Source organism: Mesoplodon densirostris, chromosome 17 (genome assembly GCF_025265405.1).
Source record: "Mesoplodon densirostris isolate mMesDen1 chromosome 17, mMesDen1 primary haplotype, whole genome shotgun sequence".
Classification (NCBI taxonomy): Eukaryota; Metazoa; Chordata; class Mammalia; order Artiodactyla; family Ziphiidae; genus Mesoplodon; species Mesoplodon densirostris.
In genome coordinates this window covers 66,107,689-66,127,569 of record NC_082677.1, presented here as the reverse complement: position 1 = coordinate 66,127,569, position 19,881 = coordinate 66,107,689, and the positions used below count along the sequence as shown (strand labels likewise).

Genomic DNA, 19,881 nt, shown 5'->3' with positions numbered 1-19,881 from the left:
TGATAAAGCTTGAAACAAGTCAGCCCTGGAGGTAGCCTGAAAGATTAATAGGTCTGTAAACCCTAGCAAAAGAGAGGCACCCAAGGTCAACACAAGAGGCACTGAACTTGAGGTCAGAAGAATGTGGTTAGAATCCTAGCTCTGCCATTAGCTCCTTGGTTGACCCAGATACGGAACCATTCTCAGTCTTGGTACCCTCACCATTGCTAATTTACGGCTGAGAAAAGAAACTCCAGCACGATCGGAAGGGGACAAGACTGGAGTCAGGAAAGCCGCTGGGACCCTGAGTTATGCAGGCAGCAGTTGCTAGAAATAATGAGAGAACAAATCTTCAAGTGTCTTGAGAATCATTATTTTGACATAAAACAAGTTTATGAAACAATGTTCCACTGACCTTGCTACACTGTATGATAATTTCTGTTTCCCTGTCAACCTTCCTAAGCAGGCTCGGCTAATGACTGGAAACAGTAACGGTTACTTGCTAGCCGTCCCTTCGTGTCAGGTGTCTTCTACGGTATGAAGTGCGATGCAGGACGCAGCAGTCACACAAAATAATCGTTAGGTGCATAAATGAATGTGGAATTCGATGTGGCCCGTCTGCAGTCGTCTGCCACATCAGAACGAGGACGGGGAGTCACGGCAGCTTCGAGTTAATATAAGCACTAGAAAACGGCAGTGCTTAGAGGTTAGACGTATGTCTCGAAAACACACCTTGTGCACGTCTTTAGGTGCATGACCAGTTCCCGCCAGCCGTTCCCAGACACTGCCTCGGTCCCAGCCAGCACCACCTCCAGCCCGATACCATGAACCCCAAACAGCTCTCCTGACTCTTGTCCGATTCCAGTCTGGCTACAGATGTCTTTCTAAGCCATAAATCAGACCGTATCACACTCCCTTTATTTTTTATTCATTTCATTATTTAGTTAGTTATTTTTGGCCGTGCCTCTCACAGGGCTTGTGGGAGCGTAGCTCCCCAACCAGGGCTTGAACCCAGGTCCACGGCAGTGAAAGCCCATGTCCTAACCACTGGGCCGCCAGGGAATCCCCCCACACTCCCTTTAAAATGCATTACCAGCTTCCTAAACACATCAGCTCGGTACAGAACTATGCTGTCCCATACAAGGGCCGCTAGCTACACGTGACCACTGAGCACTTGAAATACAGCTGGTCTGGCTGTGAGTGTCACATACATATCAGATTCAAAGACTTAGCAGGAAAAAAGTGTAAAATCTGTTATTTGTAGGTTTTGAGACTGATTACATGTTGAAATGATAATGATTTTAGATGTGTTAAATCAAATTAAACAAGCTATTAAATTAATTTCACTTTTCAAAAACTTTTTGAGGACTTCCCTGGTGGTGCAGTGGTTAAGAATCCGCCTGCCAATGCAGGAGACACGGGTTCAAGCCCTGGTCCGGGAAGATCCCACATGCCGCGGAGCAAGGAAGCCCGTGTGCCACAACTACTGAGCCTGCGTGCCGCAACTACTGAAGCCTGTGCACCTAGAGCCTGTGCTCCGCAACAAGAGAAGCCACTGCAATGAGAAGCCCACGCACTGCAAGGAAGAGTAGCCCCCGCTCGCCGCAACTAGAGAAAGCCCACTCGCGGCAACGAAGACCAATGCAGCCAAAAATAAATAAATAAATAAAAATTGTTTTAAAAAAAAAAAACTTTTTGAACATAACTGCTGGAAAACTTGAAATTAAGTGAGTGGTTCATCTTCTGTTTCTACTAGATAGCAACGGGGCAGAAAGCCCTTCCAGATAGACCTGGCTCCGGTTCTCTCTCTCACCTCCACCAGCAGAGCCCTGTTCCCTCACCTCTAAACTTCAGCCTTCTCTGCAGGTTTCTGAATAGCCCACTTGCTGTCTGGTCTTTGGGCATCTGGTGCCCCCTCTCCCTGGAACATTCTATCAGGTCAACTGCTCCTGGCCTCACAGGACTCTGTTTCACAGTATCTGTGAAGGATTTCCTGAACACAAATGCTGTTTGTTTCTCGACTGCCCAACGCCCCCGGGCTCCAGTGGACCACCTGCCACATGTCCTGAACTGGCCACTGACTCAGTCTGATGCCCCACCTGGATTATACATTCTCTCCATCTCACTCCTGTTGGATCCCCAGTGCAGGGGCCAGCAAAAGTTCCAGGCACTCAGTATGCACGGAATAGAGATGCCGTCCATGAACTTACACCCTAACAGGGTGTCTCATAAGAGGTAGACTAGGATACAGCCTTAAGAAAGTGCCATCGGCCAAAAGAGAAAAAAGAACAGTGCTCTATGATCTAAATTTGGGGTTCAAATCAGTGGAACCTTTTTAAAGAACAACATGACATATTTAGCAAACTTTAAGATGCTCAAACCCACGGATGATGCAACCTCTGTGCCTGTGGATCTGAACTACTGAGAGAAACCCTTGACCGTGACTGCAAACATGAACGTATCAGTATGTTCACTGGAGCACCATTTGTAAAAGCAAATGATTCAGTACAACCTAAGTATCCCACCCTTTACAGCCAGGGTTGTAAGTTATGGCACATCCATTCAGCAGAACAGCATGAAACTGTGAAAAGGAAGGAAGTGGAGTCTATGTGCTGCAGAGGAAAGATGTCCAGGATATATGAACGGTGTGTGGGTGGAGTATAGGGCATTGTGTATTGTTTCCTCACGTTATCGTATTTCAAAAATATGTGTTTGTTGAAACACGACATTGTTAACTATACCCTAATATAAAATTTAAAAATAGGGCTTCCCTGGTGGTGCAGTGGTTGACAGTCCGCCTGCTGATGCAGGGGACGTGGGTTCGTGCCCCGGTCCAGGAGGATCCCACATGCCGCAGAGCGGCTGGGCCCGTGAGCCATGGCTGCTGAGCCTGTGCGTCCGGAGCCTTTGCTCCGCAATGGGAGAGGCCACAACAGCGAGAGGCCCACGTACCACAAAAAAAAAAAAAATATATATATATATATAAAAATAAAATAAGTGCAACTAACACAATATTGTCCATCAACTATACCCCAGTATAAAAAAAATTACGTGTGTGTGTACACATATACACAGACTCTTATCAGAAGGATACACAAGACACTGGTGATGGCGGTTCTTAGAGGGAGAGGTGGAGGGAGATGGTGGGGGGGAACAGCCTGCACTGTGTATTCCCTTTGAACTTGCTAATCATATGCACACATTACTTTCAAAAACAGATTATCAAGGGCTTTCTGGGTACCTTTTCTGTTGTACATTTCCGTATGGCCAAGGAAGGTCCCAATTATTTCCCCCCGCCAAGTCGAACAGACGGTAAAACAGCAACATCCCATGGACGTCACTTACCGTGATCTTCTTGTGGTCGGGAAACTCGAGGCCAAAATAGTCTCCTTCCACGAGGTTCAGGTGGCTGCACACCGCATCCAGCAGCACTTTCCCGGGGGCTCTTTGCTGGGAACAGAAACAGCAGGAGTTACGCCCTGAGACAGGCAGCTACGGACGCAAACAGCGGCTCCCACTACAGGAAGCCTCTTCATGCCCGAGTCTGTAACAGCTCGCCACCAAGCACCGCCACTACACCCTGGTCACCGGCCCCGTGCCCACCACTGATTCCCTTCTCCTGCTGCCCTCACACTGAGGTGCTGACCTCTGCCATCTTCTCCCTACCCCAATGCCAGGCACTACACCCCCCTTAAAAATAACAGGCAAATACCATATGATATCACTTATATGTGGAATCTAAAATATGAGAGAAATGAAATCTGTGAAACAGACTCACAGACATAGAGAGCAAACCTGTGGTTGCCGGGGGGTGGGGGGAGAAGTAATGGATTGGGAGTTTGGGGTTAGCAGATGCAGACTCATACACAGAATGGATAAACGACAAGGTCCTACGGCATCGCACAAGGAACCATATTCAGTACCCTGTGATCAATCAGAGTGGAAAAGAATATGAAAAAGAATGTATATATATGTACAACTGAATCTCTTTGCTGTACAGCAGAAATTAGCACACCACTGTAAATACTTAATAAATTACAGAAATAATAGACTTTATTTTTTAGAGCAGCTTTCGGTTTACAGAAAATTGAGCAGGAAGTCCATGGGGAGAGTTCTCAGCACCTCTCCCCACCACAGCCAGCGCCCCACTTACTAACATCCTGGATTAGTCTGGTACATTTGTTACAATTGTTAAGCCAATACTGATACATCATCACCACCCAAAGTCCGTAGTTTACACTGGGATTCACTCTTTGTGCTGTATCGTTCTATGGATTTCAACAAATGCATACCATCACAGAGCCCCCATAACCGGATCACACAGGAGAGTTTCACCAGCCTAAACAATCCCTGTGCTTCCTTGGTCCACGCTCACCACCCCCCAAAACTCCTGGCAACCACTGATCTTTTTATTGTCTCTCTAGTTTTGCCTCTTCTAGAATGTCATGTAGTTGGAATCGTAGAGAATGTAGCCTTTTCAGATTGGATTATTTCACTTAGCAGTATGCATCTAAGTTTCCTCTATTCTTCTTCTTGACGAATAATATGCCACTGTGTGGATGGACCACAGTTTGTTTACCCATTCACTTGTTGAAGGACATCTCGGTTGCCCAAGTTTGGGCAATTGTGAATAAAGCTGCTATTAATATTTGTATGCATTTCTGTAACTTTTCAGCTCATGATCCCATGCCCTTTTTGTGGCAGTTGAAAGCCTGTCCCTGTTCCTCTTGCTTCCCCCTCCGCCAAATGTGGCAGAATGTACGGCTTTCTTCTCTAGACTTTGCATAGACTCTCATCTAGACTTCATAGGAACTGAGGGTAAAGGCCGTAGGTTACTTAGTTATTTTTTTTAGGCCATAGGTTATTCATCGCCTTACCCACGATGCCTAAATGCCAATCAGTCTTGTTGAAAAGAATGAATGAACAAATGATTACAATTACTCTTTCTATTGTATTCTCTGTAGTTAAACATCTATGAGTCTGTCTCCCCAGTGAAACTCTGGGCTACCTGTTCACCTTTCTATTCCTATTGGCTAGCGCAGCCCCTGGCACTCCCTCAATGTCTGCTGAAATCAAGACTATACATGTATTTTCTATACCCTGAATCTATAAAACCAGTAACTGGAGGCAACACTGCCTTGGAACATTTTTCTTGCAGTGTTTGATCTGTGTGGTGAAACTGGATCCATTTTGCACGTGGGTCGTTAGGAATCTACCGGATAGTGAAGAGAAACCAAGGCATATGGTTCTAAGCTCTTTAGGGTAGAAAGGGAAGATGATATATATGAACCCACTTTCTACCCCTAAAGAGCTTACAACCATATGCCTTGGTTTCTCTTCACTATCCGGTAGATTCCTAACGACCCACGTGCAAAATGGATCCAGTTTCACCACACAGATCAAACACTGCAAGAAAAATGTTCCAAGGCAGTGTTGCCTCCAGTTACTGGTTTTATACTTTCACTTCCCCTCTGCTAACAGCAGAACAATTTGGGACCCGATTAGTAACCCAGGGGACTAATTGACAGTAGCAGTCAGAGCCTGACAAGTACAATGACGGGCACATCCATTAGGCCACCCAACAGCGTGACCTGAGGGGCCAGCAAAGATGCTTCCGTGTCCAGCGATAAAGCATCTTTCTTTTTTTTTTAAACAGACACCACTTTATGCTCCCACATTCCTCATGGTTGAAATCCAGAAGATAGTCCCAGTTATCTAAGGGCATGCAGTAGCTTCCATGGATAATCCCAAACTCACCAGGCTCTAGACTTTGAATGCCTGGTCCAAGGGTCACCAGGAGACTCGTTTCGCTCGCCCTGATGGCAGGACTAACATGGAATGGTGTGTAAACCCCGTCCTTGTCTGTCCAACGTATCCCCCCCACTACACCCCAGCACACACACCCCTGTGTTTATCCAGTGTTAACAGCTGAACGGATTACTGGTCACCAATCTTATTTCCCACTTCTTTGTCAAAGCAACGCACCCTCGGTCACGCTGAGAGCACCTGGGAATTCACCAGCCAGGCTCACGGGGGGGCTTGAGTTCAATTCCTCACACCTGCCTCCATAGAACTATATGAATAACTTAGGCATGGCTACTTGTTCGAGATCCTCTTCTCTGGCCAGTAAAATCTGCAGAGGCTAGCTAGTAAGAACATGATAGAAATGGGCCAGGTGCTAAGAAGTTGTGGAAGAATTCCGGTATCATAAGATCTTTTTAAGAGGAGACCACATTCCAGTTTCACAATTCTTCTTTCTCACCATTCTTGACATTTCCTATTTGTTACAAACTGAACCACCAATTATCTGACCAGCTGGCAAGCACTCACGTCTCCCAGAGAATTCCTGGAACTAAGTGAATTTGATAACTTCATCTAGATTTACAGAGTCTGGGAAATGAGACTTCACAATTCAACGCTGGAAGTCTAAACAAGTAAAAAATCAACATACAATGGATGCCTTTATGGAATGATGTTCAACTAAGCACTTCATGCAACACCCCAAGGAGAGGTAGAGTTACCCTCTGAATCAGGTCCTTTACTGAGTCAGCAGAGATTTTTGTGACCACACTGAGCATATCTTGGTAATAATAAGAGGCTGGAAATAGATGCTTGGAATCTAGTTAATATATAAGCCTGGTCCCAAGTCTTAAAATTTTCCTTAAACTTTATTATTTTGTACAAACCTTTGATGCAAAAATGACTTTTCAATGGGACCCAAATTTTTATATAGGGAGAAGTTAAAGTTTGAACGATATTATATAGTTCCTAAAATTCATCTGTAAAATAGATGCCTTTAATGCATTATATGAATTGTCCTGTGAACACTGGCTATCTTCAGGGGTATAAGGAAAGTCAGCACGTAGAATTGCTAGGAAGTATTCATAAGGGCTGAAATGCAGTCACTAGATGACAATTTCATGGGTAAACGGACAAGGCATTAACCTCCCAATGTATACCAGGCAGCTATGGCCTAAAATGTTCCCAGATAGACTTCACGATACCAAAGTTCAGGGACACTGTTTCCCTTTCTTTTAGGGGTCGGTGTAGAAATGTCTGGGTTTAATCAATGCACCCAGGGCTGAATTCCGCTTCAGAGAAAGCATCTCAGAGAAGGGAAGGCAGGAAGAGTTGTATCCACATTCTTTAAGAAAAATTATCCCCTCTTTCTTTCCAGCAGTGGATTCACTCAGTCCACAGCATCATTTCTTTACACTTGCCTCCAATGAATTTTTTGAACTTCACATTAAAAGTAATTCTGCTCAAAAATCACATCACAGAATATAAAATGGACGGTGGCAATGGCTGCGCAACCCTGTGAATGTATTTAATACCACTGAACTGTACCCTTAAAAATGGCTAAAATGGTAAATCTTTTGTTGTGTTCATTTTACCAAATTTAAAAAATTCAGAAAAAAAGATGAAAAAAAAAAATAACTGAGGATGGTGTTCACATCTACATACAAATGACTGAAGAGGGTTATTCACAACAGAATCTGTTTAAACTATTTTTAAGAACAAGAAAATCAAGAATCCACTTCCTTTACATTAGATCTTCAAGAAACACTGAGGGGTAGGACCCAGCTCAAGTTGAGCAGCTGTGAAGAGCCGTATCACACGAGGAGAATGAGTGAATATCCGTGTGTGCGCTAAAGGGCTGTTAATATTTCTCAGCACAAAAGGTTCTTTTACTTTGTGGTGAAAAAAAAGGCATGACATGAACATCGTCAGAAGTAACCACAAATTATGCACCTGGGGCAGGCTTTGCACGAGACAGATGATAGGGTTCAACAGCTACAAATTCACCAGCCCTTTGTTGCTAAAACAAACCTATAAATGAGTCAATAAAGTCTGGATGTGGGGAAAGGTGGCAACACCGTAGACTAGGCTGGCAGAACACCAAAGAGGAGGCGCTCAGGAAAATTCATCTGTAAACGTACTTTCTCAAAGAGTAACTTACTTTAAGACACACACACACACACACATTTATGGCTGCACAAATGATCATACACAAGGAAGGAAAATCAAATCACTTAGGCTTCATCTGAAAACCTGTATCTGTTAGAAATGGTTTAACATGAAAGGGACCTCATGATGAATGTTTTTCAAATTGTCCCCAAGTGTTTGTACTGGGGCTGAGGGGGCACATCTCTGAGACTCCCACACCCTCTAAGAAACTAAGAGTCTGGCTGACCCCGCACATGGCCAGTCTTGATTAAAACAGTCCAGAAGTGTACTCCTTACAGAAAAGAAACCAAATAGTAATTACATGTCATATTTTGGAGAACAAACTGGTGATTAGTGAAACCACATAAGCAAATTTTTATCACTTTTTTCTTACTGGCTACTTTAAATTATGCTCCAAGAGGCATCGGAAGTTTAATCTAGTGCACAAATAAGGTGGCTGATTGCTCATTGTGCGTCCCCACTGCTTTCTCCATGTTGAATAGGCTTTTCATGGAAGCCTATAAAATTAAATTTTAGGAGGAGGTTTACATGCTTGGGGAGTGTCTGGCAACTAAGTACTGGATAATAACTAGTAGGAACATTCACACAGAGCTTCAAGCTATTAAAAACTGTGAATCAAAGTCCCTTTGGTTTATTGTGCCTTTAAAATATGTCTCTGCCTTCAGGTTATTTCTATTACATCAAGTTATATGAGGAAGTGTTTTCTGTTTCCTCTAAAAGAATAAAGACAATTCTTTCTGGGTTGGGGGTGTCCCCACCTCCTCGAAGGGTCTGAACAAAGGAGTCACCCTACGTGATACAAGCTAAAATCTGCCTTGCTGAAATAATCTCACAGACAGAAATCGATAAAGATAACATCTGACCAACTTTACAAAATATGCATCTGCTGAGGTTTCAGAGAGCTGTTTCTGGAAGTATTTTGTTTTTCTCTCCTTTGGGATTAAGGTAACCAAGACAACCAGGGCATGCTCTTCTACAGCAGAAGGGAATGGCTTCTCTCAAAGGCCTCAGCCCCTTTTTCCTACCACTAATACCTATTAGAGTATTGTTCAAATTTCCATAGCCCACTAACCCTCACCACGGGTGTCGTTAACATGGCAGATTTCCTCCTGGCCCTTGGGCTGTTTTTGACCAGGTGGGTAGAAGTATTAATAACCATGATGGCTTACAGAGCTTAGGGGACATTTGTCAAGTGAGTAGCCGCATGCAGGCACTGTGCTAGGGGCTAAGGGAATGGAAATCAATACAACAAGTATCTCTCCCTGAGTTGGAGGTTAGAGAATAAAGCAGCTAAATTAGAAGGTATGGTAACTGCTATGAGCGGGGGAGTGCACATGCACTCTAGTGTCTTTTCTTATAAAGGACACTAATCCTATCAGATCAGGGCTATACCCTTATGACCTCGTTTGACCTTACTTACTTCTTTATTCCAAATACAGCCACATTGGGAGTCGGGGTGTCAACAATTTGGGGGAGTGGGGACACAATTTAGTCTAGTAGGTGGAGCCATGAAAGGACTGGAGATACTGTCGACCCCTTAGGATCAATGTGAGGATTAAATAAATGTGATTAAATCAATGTGAGGATTAAATAAAACTCTGACTGCAAAGTATTTAGCAAAGACCCTGGCATGTAACACAAGTTCTCTATACTGTTGCTTCTACTGTGATGGGGAAATGGTAGTTTATAAAATTAAGGGCAGGGGAATGGCTGACATTGAGGAGGATGTCCCATTTCCCAACCCCAAAGGCATGTCTCCGCAACGTCATGGGATGGAAAGCCTGGCTACCACATCTGTGTGTGTGTGACCATGTCCCCAAGGGCAGAGTCCATAGCCAGGTATGCTTATTCTGCCCTAGAATTCTGCTGGAGGCGATTCGGAGCAGTGCTTCTCTGATTTGTGTGCCCATCGATCACCTGCAGACCTTGATAAGCTGCAGATGCTGATTCGGGAGGGCTGGGGTGAGGCCCAAGAATCTGCATTTCTGACAAGCTCCCAGTGGATGCTGCAAAGACTCTGCTTTGAGAGCCAGGTGCCAGTCATGTTGATACATGGACCCCCATCAGGCAGGGCCAGCGCACTTGGCGGTCTCTGGCTCCAATCTCCATTTTGGGATAACTTCACGCTTGAGACGCAACCGTAGCAAAAAATACCGAACCCACTGTTACGGGCTGAATTGTGTCTCAAAAAGATATGAAGGCCTCACTCCTGGTCCCTGTGAATGCGGTCTTATTTGGAAGCAGGGTCTCTGCAGATGTGATCAAGTTAAGATGAGGTCATTAGGGCGGGCACTAATCCAACAGGAGTGGTGTCCTTATGAGATGGTGTGAAGACAGAGACACACAGGGAGAAGGCCACGTGATGACAGAGGCAGAGACAAGTGACGTGGCTGTGAGCCAAGGAATGCCAAGGACGGATGGTCCCCACCAGCAGCTGGAAGAGGCAAGGAAGGGAATCCCCCAGGGTCTCGGAGGGAGTATGTCCCTGCTGGTACCTTGACTTTGAACTTCTAGCCTCCAGCACTGTGAGAGAATAAATTTCTGATGTTTCAAGCCACCAGTTTGTGGTACTGTGTTACAGCAGCCCTAGCAAACTCATACAGCCACCTTCCACCGTGCTGTTACCCACCTCTCAGCCACATGGGGGCAGAGACGACGCCGTCACACCCTGCTCTGTTCCTTTCCAACGAAGAGATTATAATGAAATAATAACGTGATAAGTGGATTGGGGATAACATACACATTCTGGCCTTGAAAATTTCTCTAACTGGAAAAATCAAATAAACGCAGTAAGTAGTACACTCATGATAGGAGATAAAATTGACTTTTCCTGCCTATTGTTAAAAGGTGTTCCTCTTTTTACTGTTGCTGCTCTAGATATGAGCAGTATTCTAAAATCAAAGTTCTTTTTACACCCTAAGTCTCTTCTGGACCCTTCCACCCCTGATGGGGGAGGGGCAGGGTCCAGGCTGGGAAGTCCCCCAGCTCACGCAGCCTCCCACCAACCAGCCCTCCGTCCAGAGTTCCCCTTTCCTGACCCCTCAGCATGTAGTCAGCAGCTGCCAGTGAAGCAGAGATCCAAGAATACAATTGGAGAAATCTCATAGGAACTCACCCATCTGTCCATAAATACATTTTTCTTCTTAGAAATTTTAGCACAAGGCCGCCGCAGACTGGGCTTTAATATAAATGATTAAGAAGGTGATACTTGTGACTAAAGATGGCAGACTGACGACACGCAGCTCATCTCCACGGCACCCAGAAACCCTGCTTAAAAGAAACAGTAAAAGAATGTAAAAAGGAATAAATACACAGGAAACCGAGAAAATGAGAGAAGAGACAGCGGGTAAGAGATTTCCCCCAAATTCCATAAGATGACAGAGGAGAAAACTGCAGTCTAATTACAGAGGAGAAGAGAGGCAGCAATAAGGAAGCGGCCAAATTCCGCACAACTACCCAAAAGGTCAGGAACGGGAGACGCCAAGTACTTCCGATAAGGCAGCGTAGAGTGAAAAACTTTTAAAAACATTGTAATTTGTGTCCTCATATAGCTCAGAGTTTATAACTAACATAACCCCAGGAGGTTATAAAAAGGAGTATTTGGTTAACAAGAAAGAGCTCTTCGAAATGAAAAATAGCACAGCAGAAATTAAAATGCCACTGTGAGAGTTTAAAGATACAGTGGAGAACTCTCCTAGAACCTACACCAGGCGACCAAGGGGTGGCAGCGGGGAGGGGAGGACGCGAGACATTTAGAAAGGCTCAGCATCTGAATCGTGTGACCCCTACGCAGAGAGACCCAAGGGGAAGGGGAATTATGCAAGCATAATATAAGGACATTTCCAGAACTGAGGAGTATGGCTTTCAAGATTGAAAAAGGGCCAGAGGGTATCTCATGGAATGAGCGCAATCCATTTCAATGCAAATCATTGGGAAGTTTGGGAACACAAGGGAAAAAAAAGAAGATTCTAAAAGTTATGAGAGAGAAAAGCAAAGGCTAGTGAATCAGAATGGCTCAGGACTTCCAGACAGCACACTGGAAGCCAGTACAGAGTCCCAACCAAATCCAGTTATGGGACATCAATAATCATGTCTAAGATGCAGCTGCCCTGGGGGCGGAAGGACCGGTACATCTGCACACCCACAATGCACCTAAGTTGCACCCCGGGGACACTCCAGGCCAGAGGACACAGAGTTGGCGCCAAGGTGACACTCGCTGTGGAGCTGGGATTCAAACTCAGCTTCAGAGAATCTGCTCCTAACCGGCAGCCTCAGAGTCTATTTTCCCTCTTATCTCCAAGACTTCCATCCCTACTTTTGATGATGCAAACTGTCCTGGAGAAAATTTGCTGGTAAAACCAAGGGAAGAGGCTGACATTTGCAACTGCTGTAACTTGGGGGCACCAAAGCCGGTCAGTAGGACATACAGTCTGATATATATGGAAGGTGTGACCGTAGTATGGCACAGCCCCTGCAGGCCAGGGTGAGTGTCACATAAACCAGTCGTGACCTGCTGCAAAGGCAGGACTCCTTAGTTAACCAAGAAATGGAACAGCGGAAATGTGGGAGATGTTTCTCAAGCTGTGTCTCCAGCCCCTGGGGGTCTTAGAGAGGCAGTATAATTATTAAGAATACAAACTCTGGAGGCATCTGTCTTCCTGCAAATTCCCCATCTCCACTCCATGGCAGTGTGACCTGGGATGAGTTACTCTTTGGGCCTCAGCTTCCACTTCTGTAGAATGGGAGCAGGACTGAAACACCTCATAGGATGTAGTGAAGATTAAACAACTCAGCATACAGCAAGCCTAAGGACAGTACCCAGAACTCAGCAAACTCTACTGGGTATTAGCTATGATGATGATGACGATGAGAAGGGGAGAAGGAGGACGAGGGGGAGGAGAGGGAGGAGGAAAATGATTCAAAGCCCAACAGTGGACCCAGTAGCAGCCTTGGCTGCAAACACTGTGATCACCATTGCTGTGAGATGCCAAGTAGAGCAAGAACAGGAACTACAACTATAAAACCAAAGTCTGGGGAGCCGGGACAAGTCTTTCATTCTGGGGGAAAGTAGCTAAATGTTGAGGCCTGCCCATCTACTGGGTGCACAAACGCAGCAATTCTTCCTCAGCGCCGCGGCTCCAAGGGTGGCCACGGTGTCTGGGGTGGGGGACACACTGTGCTCCTTGTTCCCTCCACACTGAGCCCCAGCGTTCAGAACAATCATTAAACACACTTCAGATTGGATTTCAGAGTCCCGACTCCGGGCCGCAAAGAGAATGGATCCTTTCAGCTCCTTTGCTGTAATTTAGTTACATCAGAACCACAGTATCATTAGTACAGAACTGCCCATCTTCCTTCATTCCAAGACTGTGTGTGTGTGTGTGTGTGTGTGTGTGTGTGTGCAGACGTGGTAGAAGATTTCTACTGATTTCCTGCAAACCTGTAATATGTGAACAAAAATGTTTAGAGAGAATTTGGCTATTCATAGTGCAGGGTTTGTCTGCTCTTGACCTTGAGCAATTCATTGGCTTTTGATCACTTTTAGAAGTAGATGAAAAAAAAAAGTCCAAGATTTACTGAAATTAAAAAATCTTGCTTGACACTTTGTTCCTTTAAATATCCATTAGATAGGGAATAAAGCATCCCGCAGATAATGAATAAGGCAAGTATAAACCAGATTCTGACGGCTCAGGGGAAGCACAGCACCCTTTCCAGCAACAGAAACATGCTCGCCTCTTTCTTCTGTCTATTTACTTTGGCACTTTTTTCTCTGGACTCCGTGGTCTAATTAAACCTCAAAAGTGCATTCAGGTCTCTGAGCCTGAACTTTCTGAAAATACACCTAATATCATACCTTGCCCTCCAAAATTATTATCCCAAAGGAAGAAGAAAAGCAGATATTGTGTTGAATTTAGCTTAACATTTGAGCAGAAAGGTGAAGCCTTTGTAAAACCCAGCGACACCCGCGGTTCCCGGTTCTCATTCTTCTCCACGTGCACACGAGCTCTCCGGTCACGTCTCGGAAACACGACCTTCCTCAGAACCCATCTCCAAGGCTCCTGGAGAACCTCCAAGAACATTAAGTGAAAGAAAAATCATTTTACATGTTTACAGCCACTTTCAACAGAAAACATTTTTTAACACGTTTCAACTAGTAGGGAGGATGAGCACACTTTCCCTGTCCTGAAAAGGGATTTTAAAATTACTTCTTATGCAGAACGCTTTTAAATTAAAAATATGTAAATCAAAGGGTGAAAACATAGCTTGTCAGATCCTTTAAGAATCCTTGGCTCTGGAGTCCCCAGAAAACTTCCCAGACAAATACTATTATTTTTCCATCTTTTTCATGCACGTCTCAGGTTTGAGAGACTGTTAGCTGGGGAAGTGACAGGGGGTGGGGTGGGCTCCCGCCCATAAATATACGCTCATGTATTTACAAGGAGGTCAGAGCTTTAGGCAGAGTTAGGACTTCTCTTCCTTTGAAAAACTGGAAAGCTCAGATAACTAGAAAGCTCAGCTGAATGGAAGCCCAGAAGCTTGAGACTTGGGGAAAAGAAACAAGTAAGTACAGAACAAAAATACAAGATGCGTATCTAAAAGAGACAGAAGGTAGAATGGTGGCTCCCAGGGGCAGGGAGTCAGGTGGGGACACAGCTCAATTTGGGAAAATGAAGAGAGGCCTGGAGCCGGGTGGTGGTGATGGATGTACAACAGTGTGAATGTATTTATTGCCACTGAACCGTATGCTTAAAAACGCTGAAGATGGTAATTTTTATACCTTTATTTTAGGTGTGTTTTACCACAATAAAAAAAAATGGAAAAAATATTCCCAAATACTGACAGTCTGGAAGGAACTGGTAAATTCAGAGGTGAGGGGTAAGAAAATGTCAAGTACCGTACAGGGTATTTTCCTCATAAAGATAGAGGGGAACGTAACATTTGAGGCATTTCCAGTGGACGAAACCATTACTTACTATATGTATAAAAATGTGCGAGGTTACATTTGAGAGCGGCACATGGGAAGACACGGGTTCTAGGGTCCTCAGGTTATAACTTCCACGCCAGCCTATGTTGCCCAAGCTGGGCATTGATTTTCTCTTCTGAGCAATGGAACGGTGATATCCCCTACTGAGGTGTCTGGGAGAAGTAAATGAGGGAAATACAGACCAAGTGCCAAGCACCAGGGCCCGAGTTTGGCAGAGACTCAAGAAATCTTAGTCAACCATTATGCTTCATTTTTAGTGGAAACTTTTTCCAAGTTATTTCCAACTTTTGGTAGCTAGGTAAACTCCCTCTTAGGCATTTTTAAGCCTCACTACACTTTAACTACTATGAAATAAAATTTATATTTGCCCTTATGTTCCAGTATCTTCTGATGAGAGACTGGGGAATCAAGATCCATTGATATTAGAGGAAGGGGGTGGGGTGGGAAACAGACTGTGTGATGAACAAACTAGGGAAGCACTAAAAAGCGATAAAAAACTGGATGTGTTCACTGTTGATAACAGTCCTTTCCTGCCAGCAAGTTGCTAGAATAAGACGAAATACAAGCACATAGACCCTAGAATTCGGCAAAAGAAACTTACAGATAAGTATACAACTAAAGTACAGAAAGCACATCCCCAAATATGACCGGACTGCTGGAAGGACTGAAAGCCTGAAAAAAATGCATTTTTAAGTATCAGACAACAAGCTCCTTGAGTGTTAATAAGCCACAGCACTGACACACAAGATCGTTCTGCACGGTTTACATACGGATTCTTTAAGTTCTTATAAACTCAACAGAAAGGAATGCTGACCACCAGCCAGGCTTTAATTAAGGAACTAACTGCAGTATAGCGATGATTCGGAGGGGACTCTGAAAATCAGGCTCACCTGGAGACGTCAAATCCTCCATCTCCTCTAACCCCATGCTTCCCTAGAGAGTCTCAAAAGCATGAAGAGTTTGGAAAAGGAACCCGCGCCCCTGAAACAATTCTGATCCACACACACCTCACACACATTCGTGACACATGAGAACTTGGAAACCATGCAGCTTACTCTTTTATGGCATTCTTCTCGCTTCACCAGTTTGAATACCTTGTTGACACTTTTTTTCAGGACAATTCCCTTGTATTTCTCCTCTGCTTTTGACTTCTGTCACTTATGATTACCATCTGACTTATTACATAAATAATTCCCAAATAGCTTCTCAAGTCAGTTCTATCAGAAACAGTTCATCTACTAATAAATTAGATGTTGTCACTCCGCTGCTCAAAACTCAAGAGTAAAAGCCAGAGTTCTTACAATGGAAATCAAGGTCCCAGGGGGTCTGCTCCACCCCGCATCATCATGTCACCCTGTCAACAGCGACTGATGGCATATCCAACTGCTCCCGCCCGCCCCTTGCTCACTCTGATCCAGCCATTCTCAGCATATCAGGTACACACCAGCCTCAGGGCCTTTGCACTGACTGCTCCCTCTGCCTGGAAGGCTCTCTCCCCAGAAATCCTCGCTGATAATTCCCTCACCTCTTTGGAGTCTTTGCACAAATGTCAGCTTCTCAATGGGGCTGACCCTAAGTATCCTACTTAAAACTACAATGTATCCCCACACCTCCATCCTCTTATTCTGGTCTATTTCTTTCATTTTTCCCTTTCAGTCATCATTCTCTAGCACCCAAAACAGTGCATCTCTTCATAATGTTTCTGGGTCTTTTTTTGGCCACGCCGTGGCACATGGGATCTTAGTTCCCTGACCAAGAATCAAACCCATGCCCCCTGCAGTGGAAGCACGGAGCCCTAACCACTGGACTGCCAGGGAATTCCCCATAATGTTCCTCATACATGGTAGTCTCTCTCTGGTAGAATGCACGCTCTGCCAGAATATGAATCTTTGTCTGTTTTGTTCACTAGAACAGCATGATACACAGAAGGTGCTTGTAAAGATTTGCTGAATGGATGGATGAATGAATGAAACCATTTTAAAACCACAATTCTCATGAAGAGACTCTAAGAGCACAGTCCTTAACAAAAACAACTCTAAACTGGGGTCTAGATTCTTATGTGAATTTGAGAATATACTTTTATTTCAAGAAATTGTTACCCAAAGAGTTGACATCTTCCAAAAGCCATACATGGAAGCCACTCATGAAAGGCCAACCTTAGGGGAAATGTTAAAAGGAAAATGAGAAAATGAAAGATGACATTCTATTGATCAGGAAACATATGTCAAACTGGGCACGATGTGCAACAAATCAAGTCATGTAACAGTCACCCAGGGACAGAAACACCTACGGGAAGACTGTACTGCACGGTGAAACCATCACATCACAAACAGTAATAGGCCATGGGGCCTCTCTGCCTTATCCTTCAGATGGCTTTTGTGAATATACTATATATGTGAAAGGGAAGGAGGGTCTGTGTTCTTTTTAGTGCTGTTCAGCGGCTACACCAGTGTGCCGACAATTCCTGATGCAGTGCTTCTGGAGTGTCTGGAATTTCAGTTTTCTTTTGAACTGGTTCACTAGTTTGCTCTTGTGTGTGATTATTTCAAAATTAGGTAAAGAGAAAGATGCCTTGGATTTAGCGCATTCTGTTGTTAACTCATACCAGCTCTCAGGTTTTGGCTCAGTGCAAGCCCCCTGTGACAAAACCTTGTTTAAAAGTAGAATATCCCGTAAACAAGGTTTTATCACAGGGGGCTTGCACTGAGCCAAAACCTGAGAGCTGGTATGAGTTAACAACAGGATGTGCTAACTCCTGGGTGTATATATATGGAGAAAAACATGGTCCAAAAGGATACATGCACCCCAGTGTTCACTGCAGCACTGTTTACAACAGCCGAGACATGGAAGCCACCTAAATGTCCATTGAGAGAGGAATGGATAAAGAAGATGTGGTACATATATACAATGGAATATTACTCAGCCATTAAAAAGAATGAAATAATGTCATTTGCAGCAACATGGATGGACCCAGAGATGGTCATACTGAATGAAGTAAGTCAGACCAAGAAAGAGAAATTGTATGATATCCCTTATATGTGGAATCTAAAAAGAAATGATACAAATGAACTCATCTACAAAACAGAAACAGACTCATAGACTTAGAGAATGAACTTGTGGTTATGGGGCGGGGTGGGGGGAAGGGATACTTAGGGAGTTTGGGATCGACATGTACACTCTGCTATATTTAAGATGGATAATCAACAAGGATCTACTGTACAGCACAGAGAACTCTGCTCAATATTATGTGGCAGCCTGGATGGGAGGGGAGTTTGGGGGCAAATGGATACATGTATGTGTATGGCTGAGTCACTTTGCTGTGCACCTGAAACTATCACAACATTGTTAATCAGCTATACCCCAATATAAAATAAAAAGTTTAAAAAAAATTTTTTTAAAGGTAGAGCATCCCAGCAATCAGCATTTTAGTGATACTTCAATTTTCTGTACCATCACCGCTGTTCAGAGTAAGTGGCGGGAAAATAAAAGGCAAATAAATGTAAGATATATAATAAAAAGCACAGGTATAGATCATGTCTTTTATACAAAATCCTGCCTAATTCTAATTCAGTAACGTGGGCAGCCTACGGTCTCCCAATATCACCATTGAGAGAAAAGCCATGTTTGAAACATACAGATGTTTCTGAAAAAACAAAAGCAAGCAATAAGAACTATCTTTAAAAACAGTCCTCTGTGGTTCAATAGCATTCAAAACATTCACCTGCAGTGGTGACAAGCAGCAAGGGATGCACACAGCTGAAAACTCAGTGTGTTCCCCTCAATTTTGGGTTATTCAGGGTGACAGCATTCTATCGACGGAGTGGACTTGTTAAATGCATTCTGTCCAAATTTACAAACAATTACACTAGTGCTAAAGCCAAATTAAACTAAAATACCGGAGGGCAATGAGCATGTTTTTGAGCCAGAGTCTGTCACCTGTTGAAAATTAAATCCACCCTGATAAGAAACAGATTCACAAGTTTGCCTAGAAATTGGGCACTTAAGATTCAATTCTGGCGGAGAGAGGCCGGAAAAAGGTCTAGTTTTTAAAGCTTGGATCGGCCTTTCACTGACTAATTTCTTAGTTCATCATGCAAGATGACTTTAACAAATTTTAAACAGTGATGCCAAAAGAAATGCTAATTAGAGCCCCATATACCCACGGGTATATGCTGGCACTCTATTTTACGAAACCTCTGTGAAAATTATGGATTGGTCTCTCTTCCTTAAAGGCATGATTAGCCCAAATTGCACCTAAGCAGGAGAGAAGACTCAGAAATGAATATATTTGGAAAAGAAAGCAGGGAACAAATTCACAGAAAGTAGAATGGTGGTTATCAGGGGGCAAGGGGGTAGAGTTTCAGATTTGCAGATGGAAAAAGTTCTGGAGAGGTGTTTTACAAGCATGGGAATATACTTAATACTACCAAAGTGTACACTTAAAAATGGGTAAGGTGGGAAATGTTATGGGTTTTTAACCACAATCTGAAAACAGAAAAGAAAGCAAGGAAGACTAAATCTCCAAGTCTGAGCCTGTGAAAACAAATCTTTCTTTCTTTAAGTACACTATAGGCCAGCCTGGTTTAATTAATTGCATGGAACAAAAGTATAAAGCATAAGTAACACACCACAGGCAGGCAACACACATGCACTTGAATGTTCTTTGGCATATATTTATTCATTACCAAGTAGAGTGAGCCATGTGCGCCTTTATGTTTGATTTTCATTCATTTTTCAAAACAGTCAAATCTATTGATGGATTGCCCGATGGAAAAATTTCAAAAGCATTTATTATATCATTAACAGCTACGTTTCAGCTCAATGTGCCTCCAAGCCTGTCAGGCAAACCTATGAAGAGCAGTGATAAAACAAGCTTTGTTTTCTCTGCTGAAATGCCCGGTGGCTGTTTCAGGGTATTGGGAACAAAGTACAGCTTTCAGACTCGGTGG

At 43.8% G+C, this 19,881-nt stretch overlaps 1 protein-coding gene across 1 annotated transcript in view; it reads right to left on the bottom strand.

Annotated features, from left to right (window-relative positions):
* Positions 1–19,881, bottom strand: part of FARP1 (FERM, ARH/RhoGEF and pleckstrin domain protein 1) — a 298,020-nt gene that overhangs the window by 106,338 nt on the left and 171,801 nt on the right. Inside the window, exon 3 of the mRNA XM_060079577.1 lies at positions 3,325–3,429. Coding sequence (XP_059935560.1) covers positions 3,325–3,429 — 105 coding nt within the window. The remainder of the gene's footprint in view (positions 1–3,324; positions 3,430–19,881) is intronic.